Below are 21,177 nucleotides of genomic sequence, written 5' to 3' on the forward strand. Positions count from 1 at the left end.
CCATTTTTCGTCATAGGCAGTCATGTATGATGATACCTCCTGTAGTGTCCTCCTTGAGTTTGTATCCAGCTCTCAAATCCTGGCCACATTTGTGCACTGTGTTGCCCTTCTCGTATCCATCCCTTTGTTATAATTTGAGCTGGGAGTTGGTACTGCATTTGCTGTGCAGGAATTTTTTTTTGTACACGGTTGGCTGTCATATATCTCCACCCCTGGAGGTGGCAGCATTTCACTAGCGAAGGGACTTCCCAAATTGTTTTTACTCTTTCCAGCACGAGATGGCATGTGAGCAGAGTCACATACGCTTTACCTCCAGTCCTGACTAAGCCATTTGACCCAGTTTTTCGAGGACTTCGCTGCCTGGCTAGCTCAGGCTTTCCAAGGAGATGGAAGCTGGCACAGGGGAGTGGTGGAGTCACCATCCCTGGAAGTCTTCAAAAGACGTTCAGATGTAGAGCTTAGGGATGTGGTTTAGTGGAGGACTGTTAGTGTTAGGTAAGAGGTTGGACTCGATGATCCTGAGGTCTCCTCCAACCTAGAAATTCTGTGATTCCTTACACCTCTCAGCAGAGCTTGGGGCTGTGCTCTCCAACTGCATCCCAGGCAGCTGGGTGCTCAGACAGCTCTGCTGTTTCCCTTGGAGGAGCCTTTCTGCAAAGCTGACGTTAGGGTCAGACCCCTTTTGGGTCTGTGGCATGTTTTTACACCCCTGCGCTGCCTTGGTGCTGTTTCAAACCCAGCAGCGTTGTCCTTTACCACAGCACTAGGAGAAGTTGTGCTGGAAGCTCCCCTCAAGGATATTCACTTGGAGGGCACACGGAGCCTGCTGGAAGCGAGGGGAGGGCCCGGGGTGGCTCCGACCGTGGGGCTGGGGGGAGATGGGGCTGTGGGGAGATATCCCTGAGGGGAGACGTGGCTGTGGGGGACTGAGCACAGCGCCCAGGCCGGGGCTGAGGCGCTGCGGCCCCGCCCGGAACGCGGCGGCCGGGCCGCGCTTTCCAACCGGAGCCCTGGCGGCGAGGACCGGAGGCGGAAGCGGGGGCGGTGCGGGCCGGGGCAGCGCGGCTGTGGCGGTGTCGGTGCGGGCCCCATGGCCTCCTCCAACAGCATCGACATCGAGGACGCGACCCAGCACCTGCGGGACATCCTCAAGCTGGACCGGCCGGGAGGTGAGGGCCGGGCCCGGCCGCCTGAGGCCGCCGCCGCCTCCGGGAGAGGCCGCGGCCCCCTCCGGGGAGCCCCGCGGGGAGCTCCGGGCACCGCCCGCCGGGCAGCGCCGCTCCTCTGGGGCCTCCTGGCCCGGCTCCTGCTGCCCGGTTCCCCCCCGGAGCCTCCCTGCGGGCTCCTCAACGCCCCCCCCGGGTGCCCGGGCTGCCCGCGGTCGCTCCCCTCAGCCGTGTCTTTGTGTGGTGGCTGAGCCCCGAGCTGGCAGCTTCGTGAGGCGTTTATTGGGTTTCTTCTCTTCCCTGTGCCTCTCCGCCTTGCCTTCAGCGGGCTGCGTGCTGCTGGAAGTCGGGCCAGCCAAAAAATCGCTGCCTGGTGCAGCCCTTCAGGCAAACCCAGGCTTAACTCATGGGCCTTCTGCCCAGAAGCGAGGGGTCTGGGGGCACTGATGCCCACGCTGTGCTCCTGCTAAGGAAACGTGGCTTTCAGGTGTCCTCAGAGCCAGCAGCCAGGCTGTCCGTGCCGCTGTGCTAGCTCCCCAGCAGCTGCCCCCTGTGCTGGCTTTGCCCGGCCCCAGGGGTGAGAGGTTGGGCGCAGGGCTGTGGGGGACCGGGTGCTGGGGGGAGGCAGTTGGAGTTGTCACCACGAGAGAAAAGAAGCTTGAGTTTCCCCTGGAGCAGCTTTTCTTGCTGGTAGAAGCAAAGGGATTATTTACTGAGGATGCCTTACTTCTTGCCATGCTTCTTCTTTCATATTCGCTCCTGTCCCCTGTATCTCATTCTCCATCTCTGTCAGCTCTAGTGCATAAGAAAGCAGCTGAGAGGAAAAGGAGCATGCAGGCAGTAAATTGGTCTGTAACCAACCAGTTCTTAGCAGGAAGCACTGCCCAGGTGGTAAGTAGTGCCTAGACTTGAAAGAACAGGACAAAATAAAATAAAAAGCGAGAAGACGTGTTTGCCAGCTGAAAGCCTCAGAACATCCTATTAGCGTGTCAGAAGAAAGGGAAGCTTTCAAGGATCCTGAAAGAGAATAGAAGCAGCTCCACGAATCACGCCTTGTCTAGTGGAAAGTTTCTGCGGTCAAAGTCCTCTCTAGTTCCAGTTTCTGTTGCTCCCCCTGTGGCAGGTTTTCCCATCGTGCAGAGAACAGTGTAGCTGTTCTCCATGGCTGTCAGCCCTAGGAAGGTGCTGCCAGACCGGCTGCAGGTGGCCTTGAGCAGCGTTTTGTTATCCTGGGTGCTGCCCCAGCAGATGACAAGAATCACTCCCTGCCCTAAAAAGTTTATAACTGTCACAACACTTCTGTAGATTTTGGGGGTTTGGTGATCGTGCAAACACCATCCACAATCCCTACACATTCTCCTGACGTGGGTTTCTCTGGGTTTCGGTGTGCATCGTTTGCTGCTTTGGCAGCCACGGCCCTTTTCTGATGTTGTGCTTGCAGCAAGGGGGAAGGAGTGCTACCTGTGCCTACTGCTCGTGTGCCAGGTATCAGGGCTGTGCTCTGCTCGGTGCAAAGGAACATCTCCTGGTGAAGGTGCTGGTGGGAGCAGGAAGCGTTCTGTATCCTGACTCTATTCTTTCTTTCCTGCCTTATAGAGAGGTGATGAACGTAACTGGTATTGTTTCTCTTTGAAGCCAGTGCTAGTCTCGTTAACACTGGGTTTTGTTCATGTACTTGCTAAACGCTGAGCCTCTTCCCTCCTCTTCAGGACTGTGTGCAGGCCACACCTTTGCTCGCTTGCTTCCCTCCAAGACTAAGATGGGCCGAGCACATTCCTGCACTTCAGTGTCCCGCTGTGGGGTGTTTCCATCAGCCTCTGTGGAGTGTTTTCTTCTTCCCTTTCCCATGGAGCTGTTGTTACTGTCCACAGAAGAGCAGAGATACTTACGTGAGCCGTTCCTCTTGCTGCACATAGAGGAAAGAATGTGTCGTCTCACTTTGTCAGCCTGGGTGCTTTTTCTGTGTGATTACTGTCCCGCTTTTGGTCACAAAGAATAAATTGCAGCAGGTGGAAGCTGCTGCGGATGGATGAGCACCCACCACACGCTGTAGCAGTGGTGGGCACAGCCCAAATGCTGCAACAGCAAGTATGGCACAGGTGGGCTGGGTGGCCACAAGATGTCGTTCGGTGACCTGAAGTTTCCCCGTGCTGTGTGAGTGCAGCTGCTGTTCCCTTCGTGCAGCGCAGGTAAACTGAGGGGTGCTCCAGGTGGGTACCTGAGTTGCGGTTGCTTCTACAGACAGCAGCACTCATCCTGATGCATGAAAGCAATTAAATCTGGTTGGTCATAGAAAGCTCGCCTTGCTTTTAGCGGAGATGTTTCAGAGGTCTGTTACATGCGCCAGTAACAGCGGCGCTCCTGGTCCTGGGAGCAGCCATTTCACAAGAGCTTGCAGCAGTTTCCTGGCAACGGTGCGCAGAATTGCGGATTTTAAAACCAGTGAAAATTTCAAGCAAGGAGGTCGCTGAGACAGGTGGCTCTGACTTGTGTGCGCTGAAGTGTAAGTGAAGGTGGAGGGGGTTTGGTCTCCAGTGGGGACTGTTGGCTATTCCCTTGCTAATAGTAGAGGGAAGAGTCTCCTGCACCCCTCTGCTACGTCTGTCCCCTTCTGGAAGCCTTCAGACGGCGTGGAGGCCACCAGGCAACTTGTTCTTGGCCAAATACGTGAAGACACAGCTGAAAATCAGAGCAAATGGTTGCTTTGCACAAAACCTGAGTGCTGCAGACTTCCCGTGTGAGGAGTAAACCGAGTGAGAATTGTGGGAATCCCAGAGGCACAGCTGCGCAGCTTCATAGCTGGGTTAGCAGAACACCTGGCTTTTGAGGTCAGGTCTTAGAAGCCAGTTTTGGAAAGTAACAAGTGTGTTATTTCCAACCAACCCCAAGTGCTGTGGCTGACCACTGTACGTGCTTGATGAACTTCAGAGATCTCTTCAGGCACAAGGGTTAGAAATGACACTTCAAGAACCCTTTGGCCCTGAACCTGACTGAGATACAGGAAATCTAAATTATCACCTTAGTTCTAATGCAAGAATATTTGCTCCTTGAACCCAACTTCCCTCTTCTTTCACTGGTCTTTCTGGTCTGCTGCAAGTGCTTGTGTGAGACCAGACCTATGACTTCACTCTTGTATGTGATACAGGTTTCTTACGTGGGAGGTCTTACGCATCCTTTTTAGAGAAGAACACTTTTTCCAACCAATTCAACATATTCTCCCTTATAGATCAGTAGAACCTGATATATCTGAAGGTAGCGTGTTTTACACAGCACTATTTCTTTTAACGGATACTGTGCATGGTTGGTAATGCTTTTTCCTAGGTTCAGTAAACGAGAACCAGAGACCATCAAATTCCTACAATGGAGACCTGAACGGACTGCTGGTGCCTGATCCCATCGTGGCCGGCGATGGACCTTCCTTGGCGAAACCGGTGCATCGCAACGTTTCTCTGGGAGCCTTACAGGAGAAGCAAGTCATGTAAGTGTTGTTCAAAAAAGGCTGGGAGTGAATAGAAAATGGTTAAAAATTGGTTCTGCTGGGCCTGGACGAGCATGCTGGGGATCTGATGGTAAGTTTTACGTGGAGTTCAGCTGACGGTTGTGAGTCAGAGCTGCTGGTCCGAGCTTTTGTGGTGTTTGGGATGCTGAGGCACACAGCCTGACATCCTTGCTGTTCAGGAGCTGAGGAATAATATCAACAGAGCTGTTTAGGGAGAAGGAGTGCAGGGCTGGACACACGACAGACACTGCAAGTCAGGATGGAGGTGTGTTAGCAGGGCTGGGGCTGAAACTCAGCATTCTCTTGTAGAATTCCAGCTAGACTCCTGCAGGGACCCAAGTTACCCGAGAGGTAACTTACACCAGTTTTGCACTTGTCAGAGTATTTCTCCCCCTGTGACTTAGAACAGCTGCACCTCAGCTAGATGTCTTCCCATCTCTGCTGAGTTGTGTGTGTGCACTGGTGTGTTTGGGACAGCACACCAGGTTTTACTGTTTTTTCTGCTATATGCAGGAGAACATGTGCATGTAGAATAGTTTGGGCTTGTTCTTTGTCACGGGAGTAATTCCAAACCCAGAACCGCTATCATACATCAGTCTAATTAGCATAATCATTGGCTTCGTGTACTAACTCTTCTTAACATCAGAGCTCCTGTGAATACCTTTTATTTGGGTTTTCTCTGTAGTTTTGAGAGGCAATTTTTTGAGAACCATGAGCGACATGCTCTGTTGATGAGGTTCAGCTGGTTGGCTTTGGTCTCTTTGCACCTTACGGTGTTGGATAGTAAGCAACTTTAAGGCTACTTTAACCAAATTTAGGTCTGTGCTCAAGTCAAATAGGCTAAGGGGCTGTAAGAAGAGTGAAGGTTTTTAAGCTCAATAAACGAGGTGTTTGGCTCTCTCAAACCTGTGGTATACTGGGAAGGGAGACTCTTAACTGAAAGTAAAATTGAAAGTAAAATTGAAAGTAAAATAAGCTCAAACCTCCTAGATGCACAGATATTCCTTCTGTGTTGCTGTTAGCAATATGAACAACAAATACCTGACCTCTGTTGTCTTCCTTTGGAGTCCTGTCTCATCTTTTCTTCTTTGTTTTTTTCTTAAAAGCTGCCTTTCTGGTGATGACAGCTCCACTTGCACAGTAATATTGGCAAAAGATGTGGAGATAGTGGCCAGCAGTGATTCCAGCATCACAAGTAAGGCCAGAGGAAGTAACAAGGTAAGGAACATGAGAAAGCACAGTTCTGTCTATTCTTTTTAGTTACATCAGCTCAGCACTTGAATATTTTAAACAGAAATGACTATCTTCTTTCCTGTGTTGTAGAAGCTTGTAGTTGGGTGGAAGTTTGGCAGAGAGCTTAGCAAGGAGAAAAGAACTGAGGCAGAATCTTGTAATTGATTGTTATTGCAGAGCATGGCCAAGTTACCTTCTAATTCTCAGGAATAATCTAATATTCCATATTGTATCATTTTGCTCCTTGAAATGCAATGAATGGAGGGAGCTCAGATCATAAATGAATACTCTACCGTGTTATTCCCTGTGTGGTGGTTTTACTTGGGTGGGCAGCTGAGCTCCACCACAACCGCTCTCTCACTCCCCCTCTCCTCAAAGAAGAAAGAGAAAATACAACACAAAGAGCTCAAGGTTAAGCATTACAGACCTTTCCTAGAGGAAATCATATATTTGGCAAGTTTGTTCCAGGAAAAAGTTTATTCCTGACATTTCTCACATTTTTTTTTTTTCCTTTCTCTTGAGCAGGTGAAAATACAGCCTGTTGCTAGATATGACTGGGAGCAGAAATACTATTACGGCAATCTGATAGCTGTTTCAAACTCTTACCTGGCTTATGCCCTTAGAGGTGAGGTACCTGCTCGTCTTGGATGTGATTTCTGTTGATTTGTGTAATTATTTGTGTAATGAAATAATTCTGTAGCAAACAAGCTTCTTTGTCGCTAAGCACAGAAGCAGCCCCATGGTAATTTGAGCAGATAGATGTTTGTGGTGGATTTGCTTGCATAAATTTAGAGTTGAGTTTAAGGCTAAATTTAGAGGAGGCAAAGAGCAGTGTGGATGCAGTATGCTTTGTAGTAGGAAAGGAGAGAAAAGCAGGACAACACAAGGAAAGATTGTTTCACAAAATATATGAAACAAACGAGCACTTAACCCATCTGCAATGTCTCTGCTCCCACACAGTGTTTGGGACTCCCTTGTCTCTTTCCTTTCTTCTCAGTTCTAGCACCCATCAGTTTCTCCGGCCTTTTATGAAAGCCACTACTCCACTTCTGCATTTTTCTTAGCTGAGGTTATCCTAGAGTAGGTGTTTTTAGGATGCCTTGCCTCTTTTTTTTTATTTTTTATTTGTTTTGAAGTATGAAAACTTGGGTGTGGTAAAAGTATGGAAAGCTGAGTGATCTGCCAGGGCTGCCTTAGGCAGTTAGAAGCAGAAACAATATGGTTTCCATAAGACTGTCTGCATATTTGTCTGAAATGGAAAAGCTGAAAACTTTGGTTAGAATATGCATGCAGTGAATCACATTCTTTACAGCCACGCAAGCCAAAAAGTGGTGCTTTTTCCCAGGTGAATGATTGTGCTTTTTACGTCTCCTTACTGGAGATGTATTTGAGCTACCTGTCTCTCAGTGACAACTTTTGTCCAGTTACTGAAAATGGAATTGTCATTAAAATTAATTTGTTGTCAAAGAAGGTGAATCTTGGAGGTTTGGTAGCTTCATAATCATTTTGGGATAAAGATTTAGGTATTTTGTTCAGTGAAAGCATCTTTCATGAGAATCGTGAGATTGGCTACATTCTAAGCAGAGCATCTTAGAACTTGTAGTACTCAAGAAACACTACAGAAGATCTTGGGAATTAAGCTGCCCCTTACAAGGCAGGCAAAATCCCTTTTGTTACTGTAGTTCCTTTGTGAACCAAAGCTGAAAAATTTGGTGAATGTTTTTGCACATACACTGGGTCTTGAAAGGGCTTATTAGAGGGGTGTCTACTGATACGGGTTTTCCGTTTTTCATTGTGCTGCCAGGTGATGGCAGCTGATGGCAGAATGGATGCTGGAAATGACAAGTTAACATCTGGGGGACAAAGGCAGCCCTGCAGGGAAACCGCCCAGATAAATAAATGGTGACTTCTTCCTTCTGTCTTTTCTGCAGCTGCCAGTAATGGCTCCGCCATGGTGCGAGTGTTGAGCATCAGCACTGCTGAGAGGACCTTGCTGAAGGGATTCACAGGTGGCGTGGCAGACCTGGCTTTTGCTCATCTCAACTCCAACCAGCTGGCGTGTCTGGATGAGGCTGGCAACCTTTTTGTCTGGCGCCTGTCCATGGATAAAGACAAAATCCAGTATCTTGTCGAAGCAAGCCTCGCATCAATGTTTTTATAGGGGTTACATGTGAATGCAATCTCAGGATTGCAACCTCTTTCATAGCCTTGTCAGAACAGCAGCTTGCAGGAGGGAATTCAATAGTTCTGCCCATCCTAGAGAGTATCAGATGAGTGTTTGATCAGCCTGTGCCTGTGTTCTGCACTTGAAGCTGTAACTTGAAATTGTAGGGGTGACATCTCTGTGCTCTGGTCTAGTAAAAAGTAGTTTCTGGTCCCCGCAAAAGTAGTCCAGAAGGATTTTAGTGTCTGTACTTGCTGGCCTTAAACATGGACAGTGTCAGCTCAGCCATGTGACAAAGTATTTTACTCATATTTCTCTGGTTCTAGCTCTTTACCTCAGTTACTTTTCTGAGGAAGAAGATGCAATACTATCCTCTCACTCAGTAACTTCCTTCCAAACCTGTCACTCTAGTTCTTTTGGTGGTATTTTACTGCTTGATTCATTGCCCCAAATAATTTTCTTTTAAATGCTAGGAGTGTCTTTTCAGTGCTTTTGGGAAGCACATCAGTCTGTGGGATGTGGTGTGTTAAGCTGTGGCTGCTGAATTTTAATTGTATGCAATCATTCCAATAGCAACTGGAGCAAAGTTGTAGTTGTTTAAGAACTGATTTGTATGGATGGACCAGAGCACTCAGCCTGGGGTAATATGGTAGGTTTTCTGTCTTTCTGTGTTGTTGCAATGCTAGCTGAAATCATTTAATCTGTCCATCAGCAGTTGCATGGACTGCACGTTCAGCATTTGCTCCTGTTGTGCTTATCGCTTTCCTGTCTGCAGTCTGCAAGAAAAAATTATGAGAACTATTAACTTCTTACTTTTACTTTTCAACTGAGAAGAAAAGTTGCCTGCCTTTTACTTTTAGCAGAGTACTTGTACCTAATTTCTTTTTGAATCTCAGTAAGCCAAAAAAAAAATTGACTTTTAATAGTATTTACCAGAGGAGCAAACCTGAATAGGTTATTGCTGAATATCAGTTACAGCCAGAAAGTTTTGTTTCTTAACTGTGGTGATCAGAGAGGAGATCTTGGTGAACATCAAGCGGCCTGACAATACCCCACTGAACACCTCTCGGAGAATCATCTGGTGTCCTTTCATCCCAGATGATAATGAAGAGAATGGTGAAGAGGGAAGTCAAACGTTGGCATTGCTGCATGAGGACAGGGTAAGGAAATGCTGCTTTTGAAAGACTGACCCTTATTACCATTAGAGGGAGAGAATCTAATAAAGAGTCCATACGGTTAGAGATGTCAAGGCTTCTGCTTAGTCCATGCTGGGGATCCTTCAGTAATGAGATTCAGGATTCCTCTCACCTGAGGAGAGGTTGTGCTGATCTTTCTCAGGGGCTCGGGAGGAAGGAAAATGAGAACTTTTGTTCACCACCAAATAGTGAGGACCACTAGCAACAATGTGGAGGGCTAGAGGCATCATTCATTTATTCAGGCTTGGCCAGTAGCCAGGGGAGGGGCTGGTGAGCAGCAGCAATGACTTTGACCAGCAGTACTTATGTACAGCTGGGTGCCAGGAAAGCATCTAATGGCCAAATCATGTGGGGAAAGGAAGGTTTGTGTCACATAGTTGCCACTGGGCTGATATGTCAGGTAAAAATGTGAAATTCTCAACTGGGTCAGACCAATGCCTGTAGAAACAAGCCTATATGTATGCACGTTTGTTTTCCAGGCAGAGGTATGGGATTTGGACATTATCCGAACAAACAACAGCTCCTGGCCAGTGGAAGTGCCTAACATCAAAGAAGGCTTCATCGTAGTGAAAGGCCACAGCACGGTATGAATCTATTTCATTTTCTTTACTACTGTCGCAAAGGTGATCACTGCACATCATTTAGGTTCTCTTTGGGTTTTAATGTGTCAGGAGCTGGAGTTCTTAGGACATTTTGCTGTTTAAAAAAAAAATAAAAATAGGTTCTTACCAATCCAGCCTATCACCCACAGCCTGCTATTGGCTACGTGCATGAGTTAGTGGTAAGTAACCTTTTTTTCAAGAGCCAGAGTGGGTTTGTAGTCATTTGCTTTGAGTATGGCTCTTGAAACACTGGTGTGGTTTAACCCATCCGGCAGCTCAGCACCCTACTGCCCTTCACTCACCCTCCCTCTCTGGGATGGAGGAGAGAAATGGGAAAGTGAAGCCTGTGGGTTGAGATAAAGTCAGTTTATTAAAACAGGAAAATCTGTCTAATCTACTAATCTGTCTAAAATCTACTACTAAAATGTGTACAAACAAGTGATGCACAATGCAGTTGCTCCCCACCCGCTGACCGATGCCCAGCCTAACTCCGAGCAGCCGCCACCTACTCCAGCCAGCCACCCCTATAAATTGTTCAGCATGACCCCAGATAGCATGGAATACCCCTTTGGCCAGTTTGGGTCAGCTGTCCTGGGTCTGTCCCCTCCCAGCTCCTGCTGCACCCCCAGCCTGCCTGCTGGCAGGACAGAGCGAGAAGCTGAGAAGTCCTTGGCTTAACGTAAGCACTGCTCTGCAACAATTAAAAAACATCAGTGTGTTACAACACTCTTCTCATCCTAATCCAAAACATAGCACCCTGCCAGCTAGAAGGAGGAAAAGTAACTCTATGCTAGCTGAAACCAGGACAAACACCTCTATTTCCAAGAGCCTGTTTGACAGCCTGGTCTGTGTTTGAATTCTGTTGTTATGTATTCTGGTAAATGGAACACCTAACACTGTTGTTTATTGCTGGATGAGAAAGGGAAAACTAAGCCCGTTGTTATTTTTCTATGAATCCCCTAATAATTATAGTTATATCTGTCAGTACAGTGAACAAGGCCTGAAGCTGAGCATTCAGAAGGTGATATTTTGAATATAAAAGACAACTGAAAAGGATCAATTTCTTAAATAGGATAATGACAAAGTAATTGTATCACCTAGATAAAACAAAGTACTTAATGCTCGTGAGAAACCAGAAAATCCCTAGTGAGTTCTGTTTATAACATGAGTAATGGTGGGAACAGTAGCAGCATAATCTATTGCACTTAAATTTGCTGTTTGGATTGTTAATGATTATTATTACAAGAAAAAAGTCCTTGTCGGTTTTTCTTGGAAGTTTTAAGTTGTCTAATGAGACATATGTTAGAAATCACTGTGATCTTGTGAACAAGCCGATGTTTTATCTGCTTGTTAATCAAACTCCTATGTGAAAAGAGTATTCTCTCTCCTTGAAGAGCTATAAAATTACTTTTCTGTGTCTTTTTTTCCTCCTTGGTTTAGTACCTGAGCGAGGGAGCGCTTTCTCCAGATGGAACTGTGTTGGCCACAGCAAGTCATGATGGCTTTGTCAAATTCTGGCAGATCTATATTGAGGTGCAAGATGAGCCAAGGTAACTTGAGAATTAAAAAATGAAGGATCTTACTGTGCTGAGGAGCTCTGCTGCATTTTCTCTGATAATTGTTTTGTTACAGGATCACCTGCAGTGGTTATTCTCAGGATGCTATAAAAATGCAGGGTGAATGTAAAGTAACCTGTTAGTGAAGAGTTCTGTTTTATCACTGAATATCACATGTGCTCACAGTTTGGTGAACTTAGGAAAAAAGCAAAGAGCTGTGTCTGAAAACGTGCATTTTGTGCTTTGCGGAGGTTTTAGTGAAAGTCGGCCAGTTATTCTCTCTTGCAAAAAAGTCATTCTCTTTTGCAAAGCAGAAAGCTGCTCTGAGCTGTTCATCACAATGTTGAAATCTGTTACGTATTGTGTGTTTGTTAAGATACCATACCAAAGAGCAGGACATGACTTTATTTTTTGGTCACTGTCTATGGCAGTGTGGTGTGCTCTCTTTGGACAAGGGAAAACGTGGTCAGATCCCACTTTTTAGCTTCCTCATTTACCACTCCATGCACACTTGATGTTTTCTCTGCTTCTTTCCTAGGTGTCTTCATGAGTGGAAACCACATGATGGTAGGCCTCTTTCCTGCCTGCTCTTCTGTGACAACCATAAAAAACAAGACCCAGAGTAAGGCCCCAATCCTGTATTTTGCATATCAGAATTAGGTAGTGCCTTTGAACTCTGCCTTTGGAGAGTTCCTTGTAATTGCATTGTACTTGTAAAAAATTTTGCTTTGTGGCAGGAGCAAGTCCTGTCATCTTTGTAGTAAAATGTAGTAAGTGTAGTTAAGTCTAGTGATGGAGTGCTCTAGAGCACAGTCTAAAGTTACCTTAATTCTAGTGTCAGTTCCATGAAAGTAGTGACAGTTCCAAGTTGATGGGTCCTCTTGGGTTTGTGATATGGTCAATTTTTCCTGGCCAAAAAGCAAGGCCTTTTGTCTTTCAAATGTCTACTGTAGTTGATATAAAAAGTAGCTGAGTAGCTGTTTTTTTAATTCTTTCTTCAATCAGGTATGGTCATATAGTTCTTGAGATCTACAAGAGCTATACTGGTTTCTAATCTGCCTTGCAAACAAAGATTTTCTGGGAACTTTGCTGTGACATGCTTGTGAGGAACTTTTCTGTGCAATGTCCTGATGGAACAGGTGGCTGCTCATTAAGACCAATTCTGTTGTGTCTACAGGGTTCCTTTCTGGAGATTTCTCATCACAGGAGCAGATCAGAACAGAGAACTGAAGATGTGGTGCACTGTGTCTTGGACGTGTCTGCAGACTGTCTGGTAGGTGTTTATATGCTCACTCCCCTGGAGGGCTGGATTTTCTTTGAGAAATTGTAACAAAGCTCTCAACTTCCAGCTATCCTTACTTTACAGAGGTGACCTTAATCTCCAGTGGAGTCTACTCCAGCCTGAGTTAGAACCTCATCCTTTGCTGATCTTAGATGTTTGTTGGAAGCTATCAGGGCTGTGGTAGACTGTCAGGTTGGACTTCTGTAAGGCAGGGGAGGCTGATCCTTTTACGCACTCTCATTCATGTTACCAAGACCTATCATCTTCACTTTGGTCTGTAAAGCGTACGTATAGCTATAGCACTAGGAGAGGAATTCCAAATTGCACTCACTGAGTGATTTCTTCTGTAAAAATACTAGATACCAATCTAGGATCTCTTCCTACTATTACTCTTTCTGATTTAAATATTGAGAAGCCACTATGTCAACAGAGCTTAAGCAGTTCTATGAGGCTTATTTGCTGAGCCATATAGGTCCAGAAGTTCAAATTATATCGTAGTCCATCCTTTCACTCAGCTTGCACTGTTCTTTGATTTTACTTTTTTGCTGGTAGATTGTGGCATCTATGATCACACGCACATGTAGAGCCCCTTCTGAATTGGCATCTTAAAATGAGAAGAACGTGGCGTACAGCTGAGTGCTGCTTTTTCTGTTCCATACTGCAGAAGTCCAAAGCCTATTTTGGTTTGGTGGATTTTTGTTCTTAAATCTGTAGCGTTGGCTCTTACCCTCCTATGACTGTGGCATATGTTAGGTAATGACAAACTGTCACTTTTCATATAAATATTCAGAATCCATAACTTGATTCTATTCTGTGATCTCCTTTGCTGGTCTTGTGATGTCAGCACTGATTTCTGGCAATTTTCCTTTTGTTTTAGTGGGTGGTGATTGTGCTGTAAACTCATTAAGGTGCATTTTAACTAATTCAAAGGAATTGTTGTGGTTGTGCTAATATAACTTACTTTCTGTACCTCCTCCCATCTTGTTTGTGGATCTAGCTTTTCTCCTGACATCTTCAGCTCCATGAGTGTTCTTCCCAGCCTGAAAGTCTGCCTGGACCTCTCTGCTGAGTATCTGATACTGAGTGATGTGCAGAGAAAAGTAGGTGGCTCGTTTTTTGCTGGCTGTGTGGGTATCAGTGACAGAAAAAGAAACATTTTTTGTGACTGGTTCTGCTGCCTATATCTAGGCTTTGCATGTTAATAACTAAAAATGCACAGAGGTTGGCCTCGGCTATTTCAGTATAAAATGACAGATGGTGACAATTCAGCTGATTAATCCTGAGGAGCCTTAAGGATTATTTCTCACTCCAAAGTAAACTTATTTGAAGGAACCTATGTCTGGCACAGCAGGACTGAGTTCCTGATCAACACTAACTCACATAGCAGTGTGGTTCCCTGGGATGTCCTCTTTCAGATTGAAATGTCTCAGACCTTATTCCTTGTGTTTTTCCTGTGCTTTCAAATCTTTTTCAGGTCCTAATGCTGTGCTCTGAAAGCCCTGTGATTTACCATTTCTGATTGTTCCAGGTCTTGTATGTGATGGAGCTGATGCAGAACCAAGAGGAAGGCAAAGCTTACTTCAGCTCCATCTCAGAGTTCCTCCTCACCCACCCAGTCCTGAGCTTTGGCATCCAGGCAGTGAGCCGCTGCCGGTTAAGGCACACTGAAGTGCTCCCAGCAGAAGAGGAAAATGACAACTTGAGTGTAGGTAGGTGACAAAGAGCATTTGGCTGCTGTCTGATCAGGTTGTCTTTCTTGACTGATTCTGGCTTTCTCGTGAGAGGCTTGTTGGTTCTTCTGGGCAACCTGATCTAGTGGACAGCATGATCTTTAAGGTCCCTTCCAACCCAAGCCATTCTGTGATTCTTTTACTCTCTAGGAAATGCATCTGAGCAGCTAGAGCACTTCAGAATAGCACGGTGGGGTGGGTTACAAGGGACCAAGTCCGTGGAGAGTTGTCCCATGCAAGCATTCCTTGATTGCTGCATCTCTTTGCTGTTACCTTGTTCCTGACCACCTACCTTTTTGTTATTAAAATGTTGTTATTAAAATTTTTAAAGATGCTTTGAAAAACATCAGCATATTAGCATGTTAGAAAGATTCCTGGACTATCAGAACAGCCCTGTGATATGCCTGTTCTACATAATTAAGAGTTAATTCATGTTGTTGATACTAGAAGCATACTGCTCTGAAACGCAGAAAGAAAAATGACTGATATGTTTAGCAAGTCAGGAGCAGAAGTGGATGAAGCTTCATGTCCCTGATTGGTGTTTAGATGATTAGGGTAATTTGCATAGGAGTGCTTAATTTAGTCTCTTTTGGGGGAGTTTTCCTTTCTAATTGGACTCTTTCTTTCATAGCGGTGAGAGTGATACAGATCGTGGCTGAATGTTTTCAGTGCTATCTAATGGGAGATTTTTGCAAGGCTACAGTTATTCAAGCCAGGAAGGATGGGTCATGCTCTAGTGTGAACTTCTGTATGGTATAAGCTAGTGTGTCTGTTAAAATATAGCCAACCAATCATGTCAACAGGTAGTTTCAGACCTCAGCTTCCCCCACTCTGCCTTGTGAAGTATACTCTTGCCTTCCATGGGGCTTATTTGATTTGATTAGAGGGAATTTGATTGCTCTCACTTTGGAAAGTAAAAAGAGTGCAGGATACACTTAACAGGGTGAATTTACCTCTGAAGTGGGGAAGTGATGAAGCTGTGTTGTGCTGGTTCTCTGCTGTGTCCTCTGCTCTGATGACTTTTATAGTAGTTTGTTGTTTCTGTCCAACTTCATGTTGTACTTTTTGTCTTATTTTCAGAAGGTGCTCAGGGAGCAGGGGCTGTTGAGTCAGCGGCAGGCGTGCTGATAAAACTCTTCTGTGTGCACACTAAGTGAGTATGCCTGGCAGCTACCATGGGCAGTGGTCCTTATCCTACACTGACCTGCAGGAACTAAGCTGCTGTTAGCTTACCAATTTCTTTTGCTCATAAGAAAAGCTGCTTGGACCCCTAGGAACTTCTAGTGTATTCCATATGTCCTTACCAAGAAGGGGCCCAGCATGATGCCGTGGCAAACTAGTATTTTTGTTGCTGTAAATACACACTGGCTTGAAAGTTCTGCTGGTGTGTAAGTCCTGGGAAGCACCTCTCATGTGCTCTTGAGTGCCAGAACTGGGTGATAGAGCTGAATGGGGATCAGCTTCTGCTTCTTTCATCACAGGTTGAAAACACTAATGCATATTCCAAGGGAGTCAGTTCCCTTAAGAGTTTTCTAACCTTTAGACTTCTCTCAGTGATTTCTAAACTAATCAGAGGTGCTTCCTTTGTTTTTTTATTTTTCAGGGCCCTACAGGACGTGCAGATTAGATTCCAGCCTCTCCATAGTCCTGATATGGGTGCATCTGTGCCTTCCCATGGCTCTCATGAAGAATTTGGTGAGTGTTTTTGTTTGGTCAATCTTCAGTACTGCAGAGTTTTTAAAAGTTGTGATTTCTTGGCAGAAGGGTGGGGAGGCAGGAGGAGTGGGTTGGTAGGCTTATGGCAGCTCTGGGTGTCTCTCCATAATAGAGTGTCATGGTATAAAAGGTTCTCAGGATGGACCACTTGGTTAGAGCCCAGGGAGAGTACGGAGCATAGGGATAAGTTAGGGTAGGAGTGCTAACACTTTGTGTACACTTGGGTTCACCTACCTAGGTGGTCTGGTTCCAGAAACACAACGTTTGTCTCTTGTCAGGCAAAAGAAATCACAGTGATACTGGAGCTTTGGGGTAGGAGACAGGGCTGTGTGTGGCATGCTCTGGTGAATGGTTCATTCACCATTCTGGGATGTGGCCGTTAAAACTGGCACTGTGTTCAGAGGAGAAAGGAGGGTTGGACCTCTCATTATCGAAGACCAATAACATCCACTCTTTAGCATACAAAGAGTAAGCAGAACAGAGGTTTGCCTTAACAAAGCCGTAGCTTTGATTAGTATGTTGCAAGGTTGTTCCTCGTTCCTTTAGAATCTGGAATCTGGTGTGGCTGGCAGTGACAGAAGTTCATACCTTGTGGAATTAAAACTTTACCTTTTGGGGAAGTTCCTGTAAATTGATTTGTGTTTCTCTCTTGGAAGCCTTTCCAGACCACATAGCCGATCTAGGCACAGAAGGGCTGGGATCTGAAAAAGGATCTGTTCATGGCTCTCAACCAGACTTGCGACGTATTGCTGACCTGCCTGTACCAGCAGACTTCCTTGCTCTCTCAAATGATGCCAAACCAAAGTTGATGACTCCAGATGCATTCATGACACCGAGTGCATCTCTTCAACAGGTAACCAGAGGAGAGTGCTGATGGTGGTGGTGCAAGGGATAAGTGTGGATTTTGGTGCTTTTGGGAACTTTCTCTGGGCAGGTGGGCTAGAGGTAGGCAGATAGGCTAAACTGACTCACTGCTGTGCTTTTAATCCAACTGCATAAGGACATGTTGGCATCTCTAAATTGCTTAGCTGGTCTATACTTGTGTTGCCAGTGCTGTATTGAGGTGCAGAACTGCTGGTGTAGCTGTGTTGTGTAGAAATGTGTGTGCTAGATAACTATCTGTGCTGGGAGACTGCTCTTACTGGTTTACACACATTGTTTGGGGTTGGGAGATAGCCACAATGGCAGAAAACCCTGTCAGCTTGTGCTATCCCTGCACATCCTGTCTGACAGGATCCCCTGAGAATGCACATCTAAAATGATCAGGTAGGTAAATGTTTTGCATGAGATCTGCAACTTGGTAGTCTGGTAGCTCAGTGAGTTTTTTGAACCTGACACAGCAGACATATGATTGTCATCACAGTTTGTACGTGTACTGGAGGAGCTTGTGTGAAGATGGGCAGCATGTAGAAACGTGCAGAAATTCAGTTTTGTCTTTTTTGTCTTTTCTGCCTTTGCCAAAGACTTGTCAAAGAGTTCTTCTGGAGACAGTGATCTCAGGTTGAGTACTGTTGCTGTGTTATTCTGTTACATTTTACCCCTGTATATTTTCTTGTAGATCACCGTATCTCCAGGCAGCAGCGTCAGTTCCCTGACTGCAGTCACAGCCATGAGTAGCACTTCTGTCACTGATGCCTCTATGTCCAGGTAAATAGAGCATGTATTAAATAATACAATTGCAATACTATTCTTCAGTGTGGGGCAGAACTGTGGTGCATCCTGTAGGAGAGGAGATTGTTACCGGAGTTAGAAACTGGTCCAAGTCCTGAAGTCCCTATATGGGCAACTGTTTGCATCTCTGATGCAGCGTGGAGCATGCCTGTTGTTTTTCCAGGGTGCCAACAACAGTGTTTCATTTGTGCCTCACAGGGGTTCTCTTATTGCATCTCAGTGTTGTTGCTTTACATGCTTCTCCCAAAGGGCTGTCATTGTTTACAGGTAAGAGAACACTGCAGCCACTGAGGAGCAGGGAGATAATTGAGACTGTTAGGAAAATTTTACTAGCATTGAGGTGGCTTGGGCTGCATAACAGTGAAAAACTTCACTTCTCGGGGCTGGAAACTGGACGAGGATGTAGTGCACTGTTTCTCCCGGAACTCTGTACAGCGTGAATTGAAGATGTAACAAGTCCCTTCTATCATAAACCCCTCAAATTCAATTGTATGGTGGCTGGGAGATGCATTTGCTACTTGGTAGGCAATAGCTGACCACGGTGGAAAGGAGGAGGGCTTGGAGAACACTTGTGAATTTGGAGTTGGGTTCTTCCATTGACTTGTGGATCGAGTCTCCTCCCCTTGAACGTTTGATACGGACCTGTATGGTTAAGTTGGCCTGCTTGATTTGCTTGTGTCTATTTTCTGCAGGCCATCAGAAGACTTGACTGTGAGTCCCAAGATGCAGCTGGACACCAGCCTCACGCTGAGCAGCAGTAGCAGCAGTCTCCAGACCAGTCCTAGGAGCCATTCAGTTCTTATCCCGGGCCTCCCTGACAAGCTAACACCAAAGGCACCTGTTCCAGTAAGGCTCCAAATACTGATCCTTCTTTCTCCGTGGGCCTGTACAAGCTGAAATTAGACTTACTTGGATATTAACAGGGCCAGCATCTGCCATTTGGAAAACACAGCTGCTGACACAGACCTGCAGACAGGTTTACCAGTATTAATGGCACTTGACCTCAGTGTCAGCATGTCTCTGAAAACTAGAAACAGTTCTAGCTTGTGCTGTCGCTATCACCATGGTCAGCTTTTGTGTTCAGAGACAGTGCTACCTGGGAAGGCTTCTTCCTCCTTGTTGGTCTTACAGGTGTGAAGTAATCTTTTCCTATTCCTAAATTTTTCTTTCCAAGTGTGAAGTAAAACAAATTAAGACAAACTTAAAATTGAAATATGTTTTCAGTCCTGGAGACATTCAGTGTGTGAGAAAAATCTCAAATTTTCTTCAGATGGAATCTCCTGTGAAGCTATTTTATTCACAAATTGCAATGGCAGGTGTCCTGCCAATTAGGAGTGCATTATAGCAAACAAATCATAACCTTTTAGTCCCTATTACCTGACACCTGATCACCTCCCCTGTTTCCTCATTGACAGAGTACTACAGGTTCACAAGCCACTCAACGCTCCTCTATACCATATATGTACAATTTTACTTTTTTTTTTTAACCTTTTAATTTCTCCCTTTTCCTTTTTCTTCCTTTCTTATGTCTTGAGAACTTGTGATCTTTGTTTTACTGTTCTCACCCTGCTCATCCTGTTTTTCTCAAGCTTCCACCTTATTTTGGAGCAGTGAGGCCTTCTACTGTCCACTTACCTGCTTAGCATTTCTCCTTATTATGACTGTACAACTACCTTGCAATACAGAAAATTAGTTCTCTACTGCAAAAACACAACTTAGTTTCTCACAAGTGTTAAAACTAATTTCTTCCAGAGAGTAGGTTCTGGAGCAGGGCAGGGAGGTAGAGCTGGTCTTGCATTTCTGTTTGAAAGTGTGTTCAAACTAGCGTTGACATTAAATGTGTTGTTAGTCCAGCTGAGAAGCAGCTAAATTCCTGGCTCTTTCTGTATTCATCTCCATGCAAGTCAAGGAGAATGATGGTTGGAGGAAGGTTATGTGCTGAAGGGTCAGTGAATATTTCTGTGCCTTTATCTGATAGACGTGGAAAAAATGAGACTGCAGGGCAAAAGCAGCACATTACAAGTATTGGAGTCCTTCTCCGTGTGCTGACCAAAGGGGGGACACAGGGGTCACGTGAAGAAAAGATACAGCTGGCTTTTTCCAGAGCTGGTTGACAGTGGCTGGTTTAAGAAACTGGTGAGTCTTGGGGTGTCTCCACATTACCCTGAGGGCTCTTGTTTAATTTTTTTTTAATTCAGGTCACACCAGGAAATTCTTCTCTAGCACTGGAACTGCAGGAAGTGGAGCCCTTGGTGGTGCCCCAGGCTTCTCCCACCCGTGAGCGTTCGCCAGATGTCATTTCCTCTGCTTCCACAGCCATGTCCCAAGATATCCCAGAGATTGCTTCCGAGACCTTGCAACGCAGCTTCGCAGCTGCTCCATCTGGGCTCCCTGCGGAGGTGCTGGAGCCCAACCATCATGCAGACAGTATGGCATCTGCTGCCTCAGCCTTACATTTGCTGTCTCCGAGGAACCGGCACAATTCTGAGCATAGCCACCACTCCTTGGACATGCCTCCAGTGGAGGTAGACAGACTGAATGCTCCGTCGTTACTGGAGACTGCTTTAACTCAGGAAAATGCATGTTCTGACAGCGTTGTGGGTCAGCCATGGCCAGCAGCTCCTGACATAACCAGAGAAACTAGGAACAGCATGGCGGACAGGTAATCACTTGGGTGTCTTACTTAGGGCAATTTCTTCACACTTCACAAGTAGCTGCCTTGGTGAAAAGCTCTTTACACTGTGATTAAGCTAGAACAGTTTTCATCCCTCCTTTTCCTTAAAGGATCGGATGAGTCAGCCTTCCTGTGTATATGCTGCGTCCTGAATTTCCTAGGTCAGCTCTAACAGTTTGTGCTCTCTTACATACCTTTCAGAATGAAGGATCTCTTAAGGTGAAGTCTGCTTTACTGGCCTTCGTGTTCACCTCAGAAGAGACTTGAGCAGGGCTTTTTTTTTTTGTATCTTACCTCTAGAAATAAAACTGGTCCAAGCTAAATTCACCTCAGGGTGATCTCCCTGCATGTCCTTATTGAAAGGAATCAAATAGCACATAATTGACAGGTGGATTTATAGGTTAATTGTATTCCACCTCTGTGATTGGCTTTGTGCAGCCAGCATTATAAATAAAGTACTTATAAAAGCGAGGAAATGAATTACAATGCCTATGTGGAACAGGCACGTAGAATGGGGCAAAATTATGTCTGCTCGCTGGAAGCAAACCATTAGGCTGGGAGTACTGCTAGAATTCACTGCAAAATTAGTGTCCCCATCTTCTAGTTGGACTGGAATAGCAAGATGCATCTAGCACTTCCAGAGTCTCTCTAGGCTAGGACTGCGTGTGCCATGAGAGCCTTGTCACCA

General features: G+C 45.6%; 1 protein-coding gene across 2 annotated transcripts in view; it reads left to right on the top strand.

Annotated features, from left to right (window-relative positions):
* Nucleotides 1-1,042: 1,042 nt before the first annotated feature.
* EDC4 (enhancer of mRNA decapping 4) overlaps nt 1,043-21,177 on the top strand; it is a 32,759-nt gene continuing 12,624 nt past the window's right edge. For both annotated transcript variants that reach the window (XM_084294456.1, XM_084294457.1), the window contains exons 1-18: nt 1,043-1,169; nt 4,488-4,644; nt 5,772-5,883; nt 6,424-6,523; nt 7,830-8,019; nt 9,075-9,222; nt 9,738-9,842; nt 11,301-11,410; nt 11,955-12,038; nt 12,594-12,689; nt 13,696-13,798; nt 14,227-14,407; nt 15,509-15,581; nt 16,032-16,123; nt 16,801-16,997; nt 17,703-17,791; nt 18,508-18,661; nt 20,014-20,477. In XM_084294456.1, coding sequence (XP_084150582.1) covers nt 1,091-1,169; nt 4,488-4,644; nt 5,772-5,883; nt 6,424-6,523; nt 7,830-8,019; nt 9,075-9,222; nt 9,738-9,842; nt 11,301-11,410; nt 11,955-12,038; nt 12,594-12,689; nt 13,696-13,798; nt 14,227-14,407; nt 15,509-15,581; nt 16,032-16,123; nt 16,801-16,997; nt 17,703-17,791; nt 18,508-18,661; nt 20,014-20,477 — 2,534 coding nt within the window. In that variant the 5' untranslated portion in view covers nt 1,043-1,090. The remainder of the gene's footprint in view (nt 1,170-4,487; nt 4,645-5,771; nt 5,884-6,423; nt 6,524-7,829; nt 8,020-9,074; nt 9,223-9,737; nt 9,843-11,300; nt 11,411-11,954; nt 12,039-12,593; nt 12,690-13,695; nt 13,799-14,226; nt 14,408-15,508; nt 15,582-16,031; nt 16,124-16,800; nt 16,998-17,702; nt 17,792-18,507; nt 18,662-20,013; nt 20,478-21,177) is intronic.

This window comes from Netta rufina, assembly GCF_964035555.1.
Source record: "Netta rufina genome assembly, chromosome: 13".
In the NCBI taxonomy this organism is placed as follows: domain Eukaryota; kingdom Metazoa; phylum Chordata; class Aves; order Anseriformes; family Anatidae; genus Netta; species Netta rufina.